The sequence below is a fragment of the Macaca fascicularis genome, chromosome 1 (genome assembly GCF_037993035.2).
Source record: "Macaca fascicularis isolate 582-1 chromosome 1, T2T-MFA8v1.1".
Lineage (NCBI taxonomy): Eukaryota > Metazoa > Chordata > Mammalia > Primates > Cercopithecidae > Macaca > Macaca fascicularis.
Window position 1 is genome coordinate 72,906,108 of NC_088375.1, and position 21,132 is coordinate 72,927,239.

The 21,132-nt window shown below is 35.4% G+C and overlaps 1 protein-coding gene across 3 annotated transcripts in view; it reads left to right on the forward strand.

The window, feature by feature from the left end:
- The window catches only part of KCNK2 (potassium two pore domain channel subfamily K member 2), a 235,503-nt gene that overhangs the window by 113,012 nt on the left and 101,359 nt on the right, over positions 1–21,132 (forward strand). For all 3 annotated transcript variants that reach the window (XM_005540842.4, XM_005540841.5, XM_005540843.5), the window contains exon 3: positions 15,082–15,199. In XM_005540842.4, the coding sequence (XP_005540899.1) occupies positions 15,082–15,199 (118 nt within the window). The remainder of the gene's footprint in view (positions 1–15,081; positions 15,200–21,132) is intronic.

The following is a 21,132-nucleotide window of genomic DNA, read 5'->3' on the forward strand; positions in this document are numbered from 1 at the left end:
CTTCTTTATTCATTCATCTATTGTTGGGTACTTAGGTTGATTCCATATTTTTGCTATTTAAAATTGTGCTGCAATAAACATGGGAGTACAGTACAATATGTCCCTTTGATCTATTGACTTCTTTTCTTTTGAGTAAATACCCAGTACTGGACTGGATTGTATGGTAGTTCTATTTAGCTTTTTGAGAATCTCTATCCTGCTTTCTACAGTGGCTGTACTGAGTTACATTTCCACTAGCAGTGTATAGGAGTTCCCTTTTTGCTATATTCTTGCCAACATCTGTTATTTTTTAATCTTCTTAATAATAGCCATTCTAACTCTGTAAGATGATATCTCATTGTGGTTTTAATTTTCATTTCTCTGATGAGTAGTGATGTTGAGCATTTTTTTGTATACTTGTTGGCCATTTGTATGTCTTCGTTTGAAAAATGTCTATTTAGGTCTTTTGCCTATTTTATAATGAGATTATTTAGTGTTTGTCGGGTTGAGTTTCTTGCACCTTCTGGATATGAGTCCCTTGTTGGATGAATAGTTTGTAAATGTTTTCTTTCATTCAACAGGTTGCTTCTTCATTTTGTTGATGATTTCTTTTGCTGTGCAGAAGCTTTTTTGTTTAACATAGTCCCATTTGTCTATTTTTGTTTTTGTTGCCTGTGCTTTTGAGGTCTTAGCCATAAGGTCTCTGCCTAGAACAATGTCTTGAAGAGCTTTCACTATGTTTTCTTCTAGTAGTTTTATAGTTTTAGAGCTTATGTTTAAGTCTTTAACCCATCTTGAGTTGATTTTTGTGTATTGTGTAAGTTAAGGGTCCAATTTCCCTCTTTTTGATGTGTATATCCAATTTTCTCAAAACTATTTATTGAAAAGACTGCCCTTTCCTCATTATGTAATCTTGACACCCTTGCTGAAGATCATTTGATTATATATATGCACAGGTTTATTTCTGGATTCTTGATTCTGTTCCATTGGTCCATATGCCTGTCTTTATGACAGCGTCATATGGTTTAATATTTATTTTTGTTTTTAGATTTTTTAACATTTTCTAATCCCAAACTTTTTTTTAAAATTTAATATACTATTTTTTAGAGCACTTTTAGGTTCATGGCAAAATTGAACAGAAAGTGCAGTGATTTCCCATATACTCCCTGCCCCCACACATGCATGGCTTTCTCCATTATCAACATCCTTCATCAGAGTTACACATTTGTTACAATTCATGAACTTACATTGACACATCACTATCACATCATTGTCATCATTATCACCTAATTGCTTACGTTAAGGCTCAGTCTTGGTGTTGTAGAGTCTATGGGTTTGGACAAACATAGAATGTCATGCATCCATTATTACAATAGCCTAAAGAGTAGTTTCACCGCCTTAAAAATACTCTGTGCTCTGCGTTACCCCTTAAATCCTGACAACCACAGTCTTGTTCCTGTCCCCATAATTTTGCTTTTTCAGAATGTCATACAGTTGGAATTATATAGCATGTAGCTTGGTAAGATTGGCTTCCTTCACTTAGTAATATGCACTTACATTTTCTGCATGTCTTTTCATGTAATCTGAGAGCAGAGGTAATTTCGTGTCTTCTTTTCTGATTTGGATGTGTTTTATTTCTTTTTCTTGCCAAGTTGCTCTACCTAGGATTTCCAGTACTATTTGAATATGAATGGTGAGAGTGGGCTTCCTTGTCTTGTTCCTGATCTTAAAGGAAAAGCTTCAGTTTTTCACCATTGAGTATAATGTTAACTTTGGGCTGTTATATGTGACTATTATTTTTTGCATATATTCATTCATTTGATGGTGTATCCTCTGTCACTAGGCTTTCTTTACTCTTTTAAATTATTTTTTCCTTTTGCTCTTTTAACTGGATACTATCAAATGATGTTTGTTGAAGTTCACTGTTTCTTTTTTTTCTTGTGCTTGATCAAGTTGGTTGTTGAACCACTCTAGTAAATTTTCCCACTAAATTACTGTATTCTTCAGCTCCAAAATTTCTGTTGGGTTCTTGTCTATATTTTGTGTCTCTTGTTGACATTCTTATTTTGTTCATACATTATTTTTCTGAGCTTGTTGAACATCTTTATGATGGTTACTTTGAATCTTTATGAAATAATTCATATGCCTCTGTTACTTAAGGATCAGTATGTGGAGATTTAGTTTGTTCTTTAATTGGGCCATGTTTCCCTGTTTCTTTATGTGCCTTGTAACTTTTGTGATGGGACCTATGCATGTGAAATAAAGAGTCACCACTGTAAATCTCTTAGGACTGGATTCTTGTGGGGAAATACCTAATCACCAATCAGCCCTAATCAGCCTGCCTAGAGATTCTGTGGGCCTCAAATCTTTTTTGTAGTTGTGCATTCTCTGGACTTGTGCATGTAAGTTACCACGTACAGGGATTTACTCTTTTCTTTTTCAGGGGCTTGTAATCTCTTGCTCTCTCTGGAGCTACCACATGCTGCTCAGCTCGTCTTTGTTCTCAGTGGCTCCCAGACTTCTAGAGCATATTAGGTCCTGTTAATGCTGTTAGTTGGACAAGACAGGCACCAGTCCCTCAAGAAGCCTTTTGGAAAGTCTGCTTGTTGGACATATGTTTCAGTCTTCTCTTTCCGTTCCCCGGGATAAACCCAGTGAGACATGATGTAGAGGTGGAAGACGGTAGTATTGACAATCCTGACCTTGTGCAGGCCTAGGCTAATTTGTTTGTGTCTTAGTTTTGTTTAAAAGTGCTTAAAATTTTTTAAAAATTAAATAGTTAAAAAAAGATTATGGAATAAAGATATAAAAAAATATTTTTATACAGCTGTACAATGTGTTTTTGTTTTAAGCTAAGTGCTAGTACAAGAGTCAAAAAATTAGAAAGTTTATAAAGTGAAAAATTTACAATCAGCTAAGGCCAATTTATTACTGAAGAAAGTTAGTTTTATTTTTAAAATAAATTCAGTGTACCCTAAATGTACAATGATGTCCTAGGCCTTCACATTCACTCACCACTCACTTACTGGCTCACCCAGAACAACTTTCTGTCCCGCAAACTCCAGTCATATAAGTGTACCGTTTTTTACTTTTATACCCTATTTTTACTGTATCTATCATATGTTTCCATATGCTTAGATACACAAACACTTACCATTGTCTTACAGTTGCCTGAAGTATTCAGTACAGAAACATGCTGTACAGGTTTATAGCTTAGGAACAACAGGCTACACCATATAGCCTAGGTGTGCAGTAGGCTATCGCATCTAGGTTAGTGGAAGTACTCTCTATGGTGTTCACAAAATGATGAAATTGCCTAATAACACCTTTCTCATTATTACATTTCTCACTATCACAAACTTATAGAATACATATAGTCACGTGTCACTTAATAGCTGACTATATTCTGTCAGGTCATGATAGTGATTTCATGTCTACTAAAAAATCAGTAAGCAGAGAATATACTACAAATGATTCTTGAGTAGTTAGCATTATACTGGACACATAGGCCGTATGCGACATAAACATATAAGGCAAGGCCTGATAACTATTTAGAATGCATCATACCCATGTGGATAAAATAAAATGTTCACCAACATTCACATTTATGAGTTCGTTCTTTAAAAAATTTATTTATAAATTTATTTATTTTTGTTTTTGCTTAGAGCTTTCAGTGTTTCCACACAGAAATAATATTGTGAATGATAGCTAAGGCTAGGCAACCAAAGCTGTAATACAGCTGAACTATTAATACAACCCCAAGACCTGAACCTGGCTTGCCAAGTAATTTTATTATTCTTTTGGCATATTTTACTTATTTTGACCAAGTGACCCACTTAGCCTCTTTCTGCCTCAGCTTTTATGAAAGATAAGTATGTATCTGATCCCTCTTAAGTAACACTATATGCATAATGCTCACAAGGTTCTGGTGAAGCCCCTCAGGTCTTGCACTGCTGTTTCAACTAGTTAACTTAAAGAGAAGTAGCTGTCTAGAGGACACCCAACAGATATTATTTATTTTTATTTTTTGAGATAAAGTCTTGTTCTGTTGCCAGGCCGGAGTGCAATGGCACGATCTCAGCTCACTGCAACCTCCTCCTCCCAGGTTCAAGCGATTCTTATGCCTCAGCCTTCTTATTAGCTGGAATTACAGGTGTGCACCACCACGCCCAGATAATTTTTGTATTTTTAGTAAAGATGGGGTTTTCCCATGTTGACCAGGCTGGTCTTGAACTCCTGACCTCAAGTGATCTGCCCAATTTGGCCTCCCAAAATGCTGGGACTACAGGCATGTAATTCCAACAGATGTACAGCCCCAACAGATATACAGCAAGTGATTAAAAATGAAAGTGTGAGTGAGGTTCAAGTGTATTTAGTCATCTCCTAATGCCCATAACCTTTCCCCTCCATGCCTCTTCTGAATCCTCGAGAGACTGCATGTCGCTTTTTTGTGACTTTTTACTCTTCTCTTTCCCTGCTTGGTTTAAAAGTTTTCTGCGTGTTTCACCAACATAAACATATCTTGGACTGTGGGAGTTAGGAGACAGATGAAGTGGAGAGAAGACTTACCAGCCTCATGCTTATGAGGATTTTGAAGCATCTTCCCTTTCATAGGGTGCTGTGCTCTGAAGCATTGTTGAAATTAGTATCCTAGTGTGAACGAAGATGAACAATACAGCATACGTGTGTGACTAATGTAGAAAACACGAGGAAAGGTGCCAAGTTCGTTTTCAGCGCTGATGGTTGTCGTGTGACACACTCATGCCAGCCAAAGAAGTGCCTAAGGGAAGGGTTTAATTGCATTTTTGTGTAATAACTACTGGACAGATGTCAAAGGGTAGCTCCATTATTCCAGTTGGCTCAAAAAGGGCAAGAAATTCTATCAGGTTCTTGTTTCTCAAAATGGATTTCAACCAATTCAGTGTTTGCCATAACTGGTGAGTGTATGGGTGTGTAATTGAGAAAGGCGGGGGAACCTTGGAAAAAGCTAAGAAGCTAAGACAGAATGAGTATGAATCACTATGTTTTGGGAAGTTATATATTATTTTTGCTGTCTTGATTTTGTGACATTGAGCCAAGAAATACAAACATATTAAACAATTTTGCAAGACTTCCTTTTCTCTGCATAATGTTAGCAAGTCATTAATAAACTTCCTCTGCAGTATATTAAGAAGTTTTACCTGGAGCCTAAAAGCACAGAAATTTCTTGTAGGCTTATTAATGGCAATGAGTCAACTCACTCAAAGTGAGAAATACACATTTTATGGGGCCTGAAACAGGATCTGTCTATCAGGATATTATTGGAATGTCTTAGTATAGTGCCTTTACTCATGACTAATTTGGGTTGTAGGAAGTTTGATTTATTCAAGTACAAATTGTGTTAACTGGTTACTTTGTCAGGGGTGTGTGTGTGTGTGTGTGTGTGTGTGTGTGTGTAGTGTGTACAAAGCTTGAGATTTTCAATCCTCACTATGATATTTTAGTTACCATGATTTTCTAGTTTCAATTCTCACCATGATTCTGGAAGAACAGGAAAAAATCCTTTTGTTTTTAAAACTTACATAAAAATATTGCCTTTCTGTGGAAACTTGAATAATTTTCATAACTATTTTCCCTGTGATTACCTTTATATAGGTATAAAACACTTTCTTTTTGTTTCAACTTGTATCCATTATGGAACTATAGGCTTAAGTGCCCTGGGAAATCAAATGAACAGAGATTAGTGACATTCTATTGGAAAAAAACAACAGATTTTCCAAATTTAGGAACCCTATGGATGTGTGTAATTGACAGAGAAAAACATCCTTTTTCACATTTTAGCCTTTTTCTTCTCATCAGTTTAGAAATTCAGGCCTTAGGAAAATAGTGTGTAAATAAATGTGGGTTAGTGTAGCATGCCTTGGGCAACATGGTACAAAAATATTGTCTCAGGTACTGTCTCCCTGATCTCAGTCTCCTGCCTACTCAAATCCTATTTTAAAGACCGCCTCTTTTAAAGGAACTGCCTCAATAAATATCTTACTCTCCTAGAACTGTGTCTTCCTTACTAAACTAAACAACCTTGATCTTTTTCCTCTCTCCTTGCCTTTTGGTTTCTTTCTGACTTCTTCTACCTCCTTTTCTTTTCATGCTTTCCTTTATTATTATTATTATTAATCTTTTTCTTCCACTCATGCTGAGATGGGGTATAAGGTGGCCGGAAAGATAGACAAAGATTAATAGTCCCATAAAATATTATTCCATACAATAATATGGAATCTAGGAAGACTCATGGAAAAATGCACGCCAGGGAAATGCCGCTTTGGTGTGCTTGCTTCACATATGTAGTCTGGCTCCTTTAGAGTTGCATAGGGTCTTCATCATGATTTTTTTTCCCTATACAGCACTGTGCTCATTTCATTGAGACTCAAAGAAGAAAGAATTTCAGTGTTTCCAGTTCAGCCCTTGCCTGATACATAAATCTTCTCTGTAACAAGTCAGCTAATGGTTACTTGCCCTTAGACATTAGACAGGTTTACTCAATAATAGAGGAATAGTTATGTAAACTATGTTAAATGTAGCTACTCGGTGAGATATTGCAGTCCTTAAAAATGATGGCTCTGAAGACTACAAAATGCCTTGGAATATGCTTATGTTATATGAAAAGAGTTTTCAGCAGATTTATTGTTATAACTATTAAAACATGAATATATGCATGTTGCAAAATACTGTTTTAGGAATGGTGACTGATTTTTTACTTTAGTATTATTTTTCCAAATGTCCAATAATATGTATATTACTTTTATGATTAAAAAAATCTCCCTAAATGGATATGATCAGGAAAGACAACCCAAATACCCAGCAGTATGCTTCATGGTTTCTGGCCCTTCAGTGATATCCGCTCTCAAATCTGTTGTTCCCTGCTTTGAATTTTAAGTTTTTGTTTCTACTAATAGAAAGTAAATTTACACTTTCAAAAGAGCAAGAAAAAAGCTGTACACTTCATTAGTCTGTTTAAAAATAGCTTTGACACTCAGTTGCATAATCCCCAAATAGAAGGAAATAGATGAGAAGGTAAGCAAGACATTCACTTTTAGATGTGCTTCCTTAAAGTCTGGTGTGCAAAAACTGCTTTCTGTGGAAAATATCCCTTTTCAGTAATAAGAATTAAATTTTATTTAAAAAAAATCTTCGTGAAATAAATATATTTTGACTCATAATTTTTCCAACAAAAACAATGGATTAAAATCATTATGGCATATTGTTTCTTACAAAATCTTCCTTACAAAATATACTGGGGGGGAACCTTGAAAGTATGCTTATCAGTCGCTAAATATAGTATGATTTAACCCCTATGTTTTGTATAAAATATGCAAAGTACTACTCCATCTTTTTTCTCCAGATGAAATCAGAAATGTATTTTTATAAAAGAAAAAAGATTATTGATGCTAGGTTTTGAAAATCTAATATATGTCAATACTCTATAACATTTCATTTAATTGTGGAATATAACTCTGTGATTTCTGCATTTTATATTTAGGCAGATGCCTGTATTTTTCCTAGAAAAAAATAAAACAAGTACCATGTCCATATTACTACAGAATTTCGGAAAAACTAGTTTCATGTAATGAGTCACAAAATTTGATATCAAATCGTGGATGTATGAATTAACTTCTATAAATTTTAATTATCTTAAATGCTAAATAGTATCTCTGGATTTCTCAGATGTGTGCAAAAATGGAATACAACTTGAATTTCCAATAAGGATTCAACAATCAGTCTATGTTTTCTCAGAATAACATTCTAAGTAATAAAGGGTTTTCCTTTAATAAATATGTATCCTTCGCTGTAGAACTGTAAAGAGAGCCTAATCGATTAATTTGCTAGTAACAATGTCCTTCCTGTTCATGGAAATTAGCGTTAATTCTGCACTAATAAATATCACACTGCAGTGAAATTTAGTAAGTTATTACACACTTTTGATCAAAACACAAGTACTATTCTTTTGCATGCTCATATTTAATTGCCATTTTGCATGCACCAAATGCTCAGATATTGGCAATTTTATATGCTTCAGCCTAGTGTTAGCATTAACTGAGAACTGCTCATGGAATATTCTTGAAGAGCAATATGCTAGTGTAGTGCGGTTTTCAAGAAGTTGTTTGCTCTCTTGTGTGATTATTAAGGGTCCTAGTGGCACTTGACAGGAATATTATTTCACGCAAGGAATCCAGTGACATACTTTAGTTTCCAGAATATCATGAAAGGACAAAGAGGTAAAGAAGATGGGTCTGGTATCCTGCTGCCCCTTAGTGGAACCTAATTTGATATGTGAAATGGCCCAAGAAGCAGCCCAATCATTAAGACTGCCACATGTTACTGATGTTAGAGGAAGAGTGTCTTGTATAAATCATGTCCATAAATAACATAACATTCCAGACATATATGTCCAGTATATTTTAAACTTACTTAGAAAATGGATAATCCAGTGTGGTTCCTCATTGTTTCAGACATGCCAGTCAAGGTTGCCTAGGCTCCACCAGTGCTATCTGTGAAATTCTGAGCCTGTGAGAGTAAGGGCCATGTTGAGATACTCTCTAGTTTTAATAGCAGGACCATTCAAAACAGTTCACATCATCCGGAATAAGGTAATCATAATGTTGACACATAGTCAGAGGTTAAGAATGAGATGCATGAGGATCCTGTAGACTTTGGCAACAATACTCACACATGACTGTGTATTATTGATGGGTGATGATTATTTTTGTGGTGCAACTGTAAGTCGTAATGATACCTACCATTATCTTCCCACAATGTCTTTTGGCAATGAGAGCATCATTTATTATTTTACTTTCTTCATCCCACATTCTTCAAGTTTTCAAAAATAATCTTGCTTACATGGGTTGAAATGGTCAGATGCAGTGTTGTGGATGTGTGATTGGATTCCTTCCCTAAAGACTAGTTTCTTCTCAGGGTGGAAACTGGTTTAGCACCCAAGGAAAGGGTCACAAATAAAGATCTATAATTGCAACTACTAGAAATTTGGCAAGACAATACTTGTTACTGTTTGAGGAGCTGTGTAACTGTATATATGTCCATATAATTATAAGCCGATTTTGTCATTGTACAATTTATTGGAAACTATGTTTTTTTTAAAAAGGAGAAAAAGTGGAAACAATCTTAAATATCCAATTGAAATAAGTTGGCATCGAACCAGTTATACATACATCATTGGTATAAACTAATTAGGTGTTAATCTCTTGTACCTGCAGTTCAGAATTTTTTTATCACTTAAAAGTGTTCAAATTATTACTGTGATTCTACTTTCAGGATGATAGGTGTGATAGCATATTTTAATGGAATCCTGATTATGGTGTAACAGAGGAGGAATTTGTTCAAAACATTCTGTGTTGTTTTGATGAACATAAACATCTCTGTGTAGGAAAAATAAGTAGAATCAGAACTTCTGGTGCTATTTGTATTTTAAGATCCACAATATAGCCTACTCTGAAAGCAATACATTCTTCAGGCTTTTCCAAAATTGCTAAATTCCCTATATCTTTTTCTTTAATGAAAACATGGCCATTCTAGTACTTTATAGCACACGAAAAGCTGTTCCTTGGAATTGGACTGACAGAAACATTTTCATGATTGTCAGTCACTTCCTTGAATGCCAAGTCTGTACTAGTCCCATATACTTACAAATAAGTGTGTCTTATCATTGTTTGGTGTTAAAGCTGAATAAAGATCCAAAATGCCAGATGGCATTGAGACATCAGCATTTACAATTCAAGAATCCACAAATTCACAGTAGAACTCTGTGAACTTTGATTCTAAAGCCACCATTGTCATGGAAACCAAGATTTTCCCTAATTATCTTTATCATGTGTATGAGTATAAACCTCCTAGAGCTCTATTTCTTAAGTTTAATGCTACACTCTTAAGTGGAAGCATGTATTCAACTAATTTTCCTTAGTGTACATCCTATGCTTGTCTATAAACTGAGGAGCAAAATTAAATGTGAATCCAATCAAGATTATCTTTTACTGTTTCTATGGCAGGTTTTAAGTTTGGAAGCCCTTTCTTATTAATCAGCACTTCAGGTAATCATATATTAGGATGAAATACGTAGGATTCCATCTTCGCTTATCTTAACCTAAACCATTCAATTTATTCATAAGTTGTCAACATGACTTGATTGTACAGAAAAGTTGCTTTTAATGAAAAAGTGAAATTTTATTATCTATTCAGTGGTTATGTTACTTTAGCCACATAATGTGGCACACCCAGAAACAGTTTTCATGAAGGCATTGGAAAAGTACTCTGATGACCTGAACTGATGTTGAAATTTCAGAGATTCTTAGCTCTACGTCAGTGAGTGGGAAAGGACATCCAATTTCCTGTGGATGTTGACCAAGACACCGCACACAAAAATACAAAATAGACTTACAAGAATATTCTAGAGAAAGACCTCATGGTAGACTCATTCTCATAGTGATTTGACATACCCTTAGCTCTATCTCAAACCTCTGTTTCAATAATTACAGCTCTTGTGATAATTATTTACAACCCACATGTTGCCAGACACTACTGTTTCTGATTATAGGTCTGCATTTGCTTCTTTTGAATTTTAATAATTTGTGGACTTTATCCAAGTGTCTGGGTGATGTTGTAATTCATTATTGATGAGAAAAAGAATAAGCTAAAATCATAGTGCTGGTTATGAAGACTATATTAAATCAATTGCTATATCAATAAAATAATTTTAATTAATGGGGGCGGAGTCTGAAGGCTTACCTTATCTTTTCTCATCTACAACACCATGTATGTTTCTTTTCTGTTGCTTCCCCATCACTTAGTACCATTTACAACTGCTGAATATTTTTGAATAAATGAATGTGTTGAAGAAATGTACGTAAAATCTAAAAATATACTTTTGATTCAATTATAATCTGTCCAAATTCCCCTTCCCTGATTTTTACTGGAAATGTTTAGTTCTTCCTGAGAGTTACAAGCCTAGATGCCCTTGTTCCTGTGCCTAATTGTTTTTGTGCACGTGAATCTGTGGCATTTCCATGTATATTAACTGTGAAGCCATTTCCTCCAGAGTAACTAGATAACAGCATGATTATCACAAGCAACTCTTTCAGATTTATGAAGCCTTGATACATATTTTTAAGCTACATAGCCTATGAATTCACTAGATTAGAGTATATGAACCAATAACTTTATTTGATTTATGCTAAAATTGAACCATTTTATATTTCTTCACTTATTACCTCTGTTCCATCTCCTATATGTTTATTGCTATCTTAAAATATTTTCCAAATTCTTTTTTAGTTTTTAAAAGTTTTATGTCTTTTTTATTTGCTTGTTGTCATATTTTATTTAATTAAATGCCATTTTCTTGCCAATGGCCAATATATTTAATGATTAAACGCTTAAACCGTTGATGATTTTATGTGACAAAAATTAAGAATCTGTTGTCATTATTCTTATTTAACTTAGATCTGGAAAGACTGTTCAGTCCAATAAGAGATGAAAATCAATAATACATAGCTATTGAAAGATGTGGAGACAAAATACCATTATTTCTAAGTGATAAGTTTGCTTACTTTGGTTTTCCAGGTGAAAACCGAAATCAAACAAACAAATAAAAATAACAAGTTCAGTATAGAACAGTTGTTTTCAAAATGTGGTCCTCAAGGCCCCCTCAGAGGTTTGTTAAGATCTGAGTTATTTTATTTATATATTTTTTGAGACAGGGTTTTGCTCTGTCACCCAGGCTAGAGAGCCGTGGCATGATCACAACTCACTGTCCCCTTGACCTCCCAAGCTCAAACTATTCTCTCACCTCAGCCTCCCTAGTACCTGGGATTATGCCACCAGGCCCAGCTAATTTTTGTATTTCTTGTAGAGATGGGATTTCACTGTATTGCCCAGGCTAGTCTCCAACTCCTAAGCTCAAGTAATTCACCTGCCTCATTCTCCCAAAGTGCTGGGATTAAAGGCAGGAACCACCACACTTGGCCAAAGATATTTTCTCTGTAGTACTAATATGTTTTTGTCTTTTCAATATAAAAAATACATCATAATGTGTCTCACTTTCTGAGTTTACAATGAAGTCTGCCAGCGACTATGTGATGTGCTATTCCAACAGATTGAAAGCAGAAACATATTAAAATACATCTGTTTTCTATTAAGCCAGATATTAAAAGAGATTTATAAAATTGTAAAACTGCATCTCTTCTCACTATGTATTTTGTTTTAGAAGACATAATTATTTATTGTAGAAATAGATCACTTAGGTTGACTTTCTTGATATTTTTACATGAACATTTTAAAAACCAGAAATTCAAACCAATACAGGAAATATGAATAGTTATAACTGACACAAACAGAAGATCTTTGACATCTTCATTAATTTTTGAGACTGTAAACTATTTTAAGATAAAAACTTTGAGAATTGCTGGTGCAGAGGATTGGTAATATGTATGTATATATACAACAGCAATAACCAATTATAATTCAAAGTTGAAAAAGTGAAATATTTGGGAATAACCTTATGGATCTATGTGGAATATATAATCAGTATAGTATAGGGGACTCAATAAATAGGGATTCATACCATCTTCCTTGGCATGAAGTTTGAGTATTATAATAGTGTTTACTTTTTAATTTATAGATTTCATCTATTTTCAAACATTTAATGTATGTGAAGTATTTAGCATATTTCCATTAAAATTTCAGTGGAAATATGTTAAATAACAAATTTCAATGGAAATATGTCAAATCTATGAAAATAAAAATTTTTATAAGATTTAAATTCTAAAGTTTATATAGGAATAACAGAGCAATAACTACAAAAACGTTTAAAAGAAAGATAATGAAGGGAGACCTACCTTATCTGATATTATAGTTACAACACAGAGTCAGATGAATAGAATTAACTAGCTCAAACTTCACTGTGTGTTGTGCATATGTGTGTATAGGTATATATTTGTGTGCATTTAATATTAGATAAAGGAGTAATTCATGTTCAGTATTATTCATGATAAGGGTTATATAAGTGGAAATATATTTTATCATTTCATTAAAGATAAATGTCATTAATATTAAAAATATTGCTAAGCATTTGTAAATTGTTGGGGGGGGCAGTTGTAAATTGAAACAACCTTCTAAGATAGCTATTTGCTACTATACATCAAATGCTTTAAAACATTCACAATCTTTTTTTTGTTTTGTTTTTGTTTTTGTTTTTGTTTTTTTTTGACGACGGAGTCTTGCTCTGTCGCCTAGGCTGGAGTGCAGCGCCGAGAACTCGGCTCACTGCAAGCTCCACCTCCCGGGTTCACGCCATTCTCCTGCCTCAGCCTCCCGAGTAGCTGGGAGTACAGGCGCCCGCCACCAAGCCCGGCTAATTTGTTTTGTATTTTTAGTAGAGATGGGGTTTCACCGTGTTAGCCTGGATGGTCTCGATCTCTTGACCTCGTGATCCACCCGCCTTGGCCTCCCAAAGTGCTGGGATTACAGGCGTGAGCCACCGTGCCCCACCGAAAACATTCATAATCTTTAACGTGGCCAATTTATTCCTAGCAATCTCTCCTAGGGAAATGTTCAGAAATAGGAAAACATTTATACATAAATATGTTCACAACAGCAAATTTTATATTAATTCAAATTTTAGGACAACATATGTATCTATATCTTGAGCAATGATTAAATAAATATGGAAATGACAAAAAAACCTGCATGTGGAATAGTATTAACTAAGAGTAGAAAATACAACTATGTAAAAGAGGATATAAAACTACCAGGGGTAGATAATGTAATACATTAAAAGTGGTTATCTCTGGATTCTGCAATTATGGATAGTTTTTATTATCCTCTTTATGCCTTTTTGTATTTTCTTATTTTTTTTTTACAAAGATCATATATCACTGCTAAAGTAAATAAAAGCAATGCAATTTAATTAATTTTACACAGAACTATTGACTTTTTAATTCATAGATTAAGACAACAGACATGTTTCATAACAGTTCTGAAATGAGATTTTATATTACATTTCAGCTATGGGTTACCTTTTTTTTCCATACGCCAGTGACTTCCTTGAGTCGTACCCCATTTTCAGAGTGTACTTATTATCCATTTGCCAGTAAACTATGTAACCTTAAACCAACCACTTTTCTTCTCTTGGCCTTTAATTTCCTTATCAAATGTTGTTTCTTCCAATTCTATAATTTGAAAATTAAGTAGTAAAGATCTCCAAAACTATATTTCCAACCGAAACATCATCCCCTGTAATCTGTCTGTCTTCTACTATACATTTTCACCTAACATATTGTCTTACCTTTTGTGCTTCTCCTCCTCCAACCCCCACCTCCCAACATGTGATGATTGAAGAAGGGATTATAATGTCATCTTTCTGTCTTTCTCTTAGTACTACTCAACATTCTCAGCAACAGATCTTAGTGGTCTCTATGTAATATTACTGACAGATTGTCATCTACAGAGCTTTGGTGATTCTCATTGTCATAGAATTTACTAAACTCTGTAGAAATTCTGAGTCTAGATCTACATGGACTGCCTCAAGCCTGAAAGTGAAGTCCTGTTGCCTTTCCTTTTCATCCTTAGCTCTTTTTGATATAGGCTTGGTACAGTTATAGCCAACCCAGACTTGGATCATATATTTAACGTTTGAAATGAGCAGCACTTGGGAAATACTTTCTTTCTGATGAAGCTATTATGTATTATTGTAACTATAGTTTACAACCTGCTATTTTTACGCTGTGGTGCTTACTACAGAACATTGTTATATTTAGTTGTTAATTCAAATAAGTAATTAAATATGTTAATGGATGACAATATGAATGCATGTTGGTACAATATTATAACCTTCATGCCAATCAATTCACTTGATATCACATGTCAGTTTCTTATAACTTAAGTGGTATTAAATTCTTCAGTATAAAGTTTTAAGCTATAGTATACATTTTAAATGGAAAAACAAAATCTTAGAGTTGATTCTCTTTGTCAAATAAGTCATTTCTGGGGTGGAAAATATGCTGTTTGATGCCTCTGTGTGATTCATGTGTACTGATAAATTTCTTTTTAAACTTGCAGCAAATAGTGGCAGCAATAAATGCAGGGATTATACCTTTAGGAAACACCTCCAATCAAATCAGTCACTGGGATTTGGGAAGTTCCTTCTTCTTTGCTGGCACTGTTATTACAACCATAGGTAGGAGACAACTTATTTTTGTTTTTTGTTTTGGTACAGTTTGTGAGATAAAATCCATTTGTTTGAATTTTTTGCAGAGTTGGTCAAAAATCATTTTACTTAAGATAGAAAAACTAGATTATAGTAAATTGATTGTGCAAAGGGGGTTTAAAGGTTTAAACAAAGGAATAATGGAAATGAATTCATTGTTATTTTAGAATACTGAGTTGACTTTAAAATACATGTGAAACAGGAGCAGTGCAGTTCAGTCATTTGACTAATGGTAGTAATGTCAAGAAACAGCTTAAAATGATTATTTCTTTAGACAATTAGTTTTTAATTTTCCTGAATTTTTGATACTTTTTGTGTAGCAGAAAATGATTTGAATACAATTTTAACATTCTTTTCATGGAAGTTCTTACATGATATAATCTTTTCGAATTTGTAAATTTTAACTCTACATTTTAACAGATTGTGCCTGTTAATATGGTCATTTGTGATGATTACTTCAGGACTTGTTTTTTATACATTATATTTTGCTAGTAGCATAAATACATAAAAATTTAACACTGAAATGTGAGGATTATGAAAGTATGAAAATTTAGGCCCCTGATGATTTTTTAAAATCGCGTTGTTTGTTATAATGTTGAAAGGGTTGCATAATGAACGTGGTCTCTTTTTTCAACTTACCCACACGTATGCTTGGTATCTTCTAAAGCAGCAGAATGGGTACATGTAGATGTCCTCTCTGCTAGTTTGTCATTCAGTGCCCAAAAGCTATTCAGGAAACCTAAACACAGATCTCATAGTGAAAGCCATGTTTGTCATTCTGTGAGAATGAGAAAAGCTGCTTGCTAATGGAAAGAGATGCGTTTAAAGTGTATTTTTTAAGAAAGAGAAGGAAATGGACTCATCATAGTTATGAAGGAATTTCAGGTGTGAGAAAATATGTTTTAATAAAGGAGTTCTTTCTTTCCACATACCTTTGGAATAAGTTGAAATCCTGAAAGTTTCAATCTTATTTTTGTGATATCATTCATAAATTATGACATGTATAACGTTTTCATGTCAGCAGATTATATCAAAGTACTAAATAGGAGAACATGGAAAATTTATGGATGAACTCTCACTTAAAAGTTTTTCTACAGGTATTTGTACTGTTCTATCGTTATATGAATCCACTGTAGTGCCTCTTTGCACTGGATCGCATGCCAGCAAAATACATACTTTAGCATGCTGATTTTTTGCCTTTTTTGAGAGGTCAAGAAACTATGTTTACTCTTACATTTCCATCAGCTAGGTCAAAAGTTGTGTGGCTGTGAAAATCTGGAAGAATGGCAACCTTGATTTCTAACCATAATAACAGGTTAAGTTTGGGGCTTAGACATCTTGGCCATTTCTACTATGGAAATAACTATTTATTGTGTAAACTACTTAGAGTCTAGAAGAAAAAAAGCTCACAGACTGAGTGAGAATGGTTTGTTTCTGCCAATGAAAATTCAAAAGTCTAAGTTATAACTCATCATGACCACCACTAAATTATTTTGCAGGAGACTCAGTCATTATACAGACTTACTGTTGCCCTGTATGTTTATAAACAGTCTCATTTTTTGAATCCCCAAATACAGTAAGTTTTGCAGACATACACTTCAACACATGAAAAAATATAAACCATTATTACCAGCCTTACTCCAAATTATAGCCATTAAGCACAGTAGCTGATCATTTAGGCTCTTTAGGTAGCTGCCTGACAGCCCAGATATTCTACTCTTCTATCTCAGGCTTTAGTCTTCAGTGGATTAAATCATTCCGGGTAACCCATATGAGGACTTTTTACTGCATGGTCTTTTACTCTTGTGGTCAACACCATGTCCTCTAATCTTGGACTAGGTTATGGTGGTCTAGGGCAAGAGAAAAAATTTGTCCTCTTTTCTAAGTGTGCACTTGACATCAAAGTCATTATTCCATAAAATTCAAAGTATAATTAATAAAATTGCTAATGATAATAATTGTGTGAGCTTTGAAGTGATTTTTAGCAATCATGGAAATTATGACTTTTAGTAATAGCTGCATTACATAAGACATTTTAAAATGACATTAGAAGTTGGGAGAGTTTTGAAAAATAAATTGCACTGGCTTTTAGAGGGTTCCTGGTACAGGCAGTGTTTCACGGAGCTGAGTTGGCCACAGTTGTCCAAGGATTTTCTGTTCAATTTCATCAATTTTTCTAAGAAGCAAACATAATCCTCACTATTCCTTGGAAATATGCCCAAGGGGTGTAATACAAAATAAAATATTAAAATTTAAGACCAAATTTTAGAATATCTGTTCATATATCTAAACACCCTTTCCAAAGTTATACCCTTCCAAATTCTTCACAAATCCTCTTCCATAGTTGCACAGACTGAAATCCATTCTTGACCATTCCTTTTCTCTCATATGCCACTTCCATTCCATATACCAGTCCTGTTGGCTTTGCCTTTATATTAGATTCATGCTTTAACCACTGCTCAGCATTCAACTTGCCACCATTTTTGTCCAAAGTAGCATCATCGCATGCCAGCAGCGTTGCAGCAACCTTCTGCTCAGAAATCTTCTGTGGTTTCCAACTCAGTCAGAGCAAAAGCCATAGTCCCTTGCTGATTTTTCCTAGTAAAATGCAAGCTCTATGAAGTTAGGGATTTTTAATCATTTGGGTCTTGCCTGCATCTCCAAATGCCTGATACATATTGGGTGCATAATAATTATTTTTGAAACTAAAAACAAATAGGCATTCTATATGGTCTGAACTATGACTTATTGGAAATTACATAACACCATATTGATACCTGTGAGGCTAAGTTATTAGCCCTTTCAACATATTTCGTTGCCAGTCTGTTTGTCTATATGTTAATTCAACAAATAATAAAACACTATCGCTCTATTGCTATAAAGATAAAAAATAAATTCCCGCGGTTTTAAGTTGTACATAGATCAGTCAGGGAGAAATGTGGATAAATACACATTTACAATACAGTGTGCCAGGAGTTGTGAGTTAAGAGCATTTAATGGGAATGTATTGATGCAACACTTTACACAGATATTGGGTGGGTAGGTGAGTGAGAAAGAGGCGAGGGATGGTTCCTTTTCCTTAGTAGGCATTGTCCCAGTTGACTGGATAGAATTAGGAATTTGCCAGGTGAAGAAAGTTGGAAAGGGAGCCTTGCAGGCATAGGGAGCTCATGTGGAAAAGACCAGGGGTAAGAGACAGTGTGCTCTGTTTGGCTAGTGCCAGTTATCTAGAATGGCTGCTTGGAGTTGACGGGAGTCATCGTCAGAATCATTTTAATCTGTAAGTCAAGGTAAGAAGCTCCTGCTGATCTGTGCTACTTCTCCTGCTGCCAGGATTACAAAGGAAGTAAGGACATAGTCCCTGCTTGCAGTCTCATTTGGGAGACAACATTTACACATATGAAATGACTGAAGAATAACAAAAATAAGTCTTGGATAATCAAATGTAACATAGAACAGGAGTTTCAGTGCTATAAGAATTGAGAAAAAGCGAAGAACACATGGGCTGGAACTGAGAGTCTTAAGTGGAGAAGTTGGATTTGAACTGTGCCTTGAAGAAAATGTTTCTTTTTTTTTTTTTGAGTCTTGCTGTGTCTCCCAGACTGGAGTGCAGTGGCGCGATCTGGGCTCACTGCAAGCTCCGCCTCCCCAGTTCACTCTCCATTCTCCCGCCTCAGCCTCCTGAGTAACTGGGACTACAGGCGCCCGCCACCTCGCCTGGCTAGTTTTTTGTGTTTTTAGTAGAGACAGGGTTTCACCATGTTAGCCAGGATGGTCTCGATCTCCTGATCTCGTGATCCACCCGCCTTGGTCTCCCAAAGTGCTGGGATTACAGGCGTGAGCCACGGCGCCTGGCCGAAGATGTTTTGATTTAGACTGAGGAAGGGGAAAAAGCCTCCCAGTCTGTGGCATGACTAAGCAAAAATCCAAGAAGGGGAATGAGCTGGATTTATTTTGGGGATAGAAAGGTAAGTGTTGGAGTAGACTTGTTTAAAGAAATTGTTTAAAGAAGACTTGTTTAAAGAAGTAGTGAGAAATAATATTGACTGCTTTAGATGGAAAAAATGCATTGAAAATAATCCCATGTTTGAGGATCTACTGCAATAAGATAGAACCTGGATTTTTAATAAAAGTGAAGTCAAAGTTTAGAAGTGACAAGAAGCATTTGTCAGGAAGAGGATTAGCGAATACTGACAGTTTGTCTGAGAGAGCAGTTAGGAGGCATTGCAGTGATCCAGGGAAGGAGGGATGTATTGACTGGGATGATTGGAGTTGGTGTGGAAGGACAGGAGTAAGCATAAAATGTTGGAATAATTGGATACAAGAATCAACAGGCCTTGGTGACTAATAGAATGAAGAGACAGGAGTCAAAATATTGAAAGTGAAATGAATATTTAAGCATCAGGCTTGTAACTCATAGACAGTGCTAGTTGATATTTTTTTGTTTTTGTGAGAAAGGAGTAAAAATGTGGCCAAGATTTTATATGTTGTATTATTTTAGGAAGCTTCATTTTAGTCGTTCCTTTCTCCACCTCGCCCCCATTTTTTGTTTGTTTGTTTCTTCTTGAATTCAGCAAGACTAGAAAAATTGGGATTGAAGAGACCAATGACCAGTCAGTACATTAAAAACAAGACCATGAATGATTGCAATCAATGTAGCAAAAGAAACTCATGATAGAGAATAGATGATGGAGCCAGAGCAGGGAGTGGGAGGTGTTCTAAAGAGGCTGATTCAAGAACTCTCTGAGGAGGTGACATTTAAGCTGAACCCTGAATGATGAAAATAAATCAGCTATGTAAAGAAAAGTGGAAAGATTAATGAAGGCAAAGGGCACAACAGTGGCAAAGATTTGGGTGGAACAGATTTTGGCATGTTCAAGGAATACAGTTGAGGCAGTGCCTGGGGGACTGCAGGAAGGAGAGAAGGGGAAAGAAGTGAGGTTAGCGAGATAAGAGGCAGCAAGATCATGTAGGACTCTATAGGTCATGGTAACATTCTAAATTCGGTAGGCAGCCACTGAAAGATTTAAGCCAAAGACAAACAAGCATGATGTGATGCTGGCTGCCATTCAGAAGGTAGAAGCTGAAGTAGAAGACCGGTGAAAAATGTGGCACAATACAAAAATATATTTGGTCTTTGACCCCGGTTCTTGGCCCAGAGCTCCTAGAATCCTTGGGCTTTTCTGAGTGATGGGAATGTCTTCTGTTATTCATAACAAGCCCCTTTCAACCATGCCTGAGTTTATGCTAATGAGGTGACTACTGGTGGGCTGCTAGATAACTTCAAGATGGGGGCTAATAGCCAGAGAAACCAACCATGTGATTAGCAGATTGGAACCTTCAGCCTCACTCCCAGGACTCTGGGGAGGGAAGAATGGCCAGAGGTTGAGTTTAATCACCAATGGCCAATTATTTAATCAATCAGGCCTACTTAATGAAAACTCCATAAAATCCCCTAAACAATGGAGTTCAGAGAGCTTCTGGGTTGGGGAATACTGGTGGTAGGAGGGTAGTATGCTGGGGGAAGCTGTGGAACATAGAAGCTCCGTACCCCCTACTTCTATGCATACCGGAATGCATCTCTTCCATTTGGCTGTTCCTAAATTATATCCTTTATAATAGACCAGCATTAGTAAGGAGAATGCATTCCAGAGTTCTGTGAATCCTTCTAGGGAGTTAACCAATCTGAGGAGAGGTCCTGGGAATCCCTGAATTTGCAGTTGGCCAGGCAGAAACGTGGGCAGCACAGCATGCCATTTGCTACTGGTGTCTGACCTGGAAGCTGTCCTGTGGTCTGAATCTGTAGGTCTGGACTCCTGTAGAATTGAATTGAATTGTTGTTGTTACAGAATCAGAGAACTGGGTGGAGGAAACACCTCACAAACATGTTAATATATTAATCC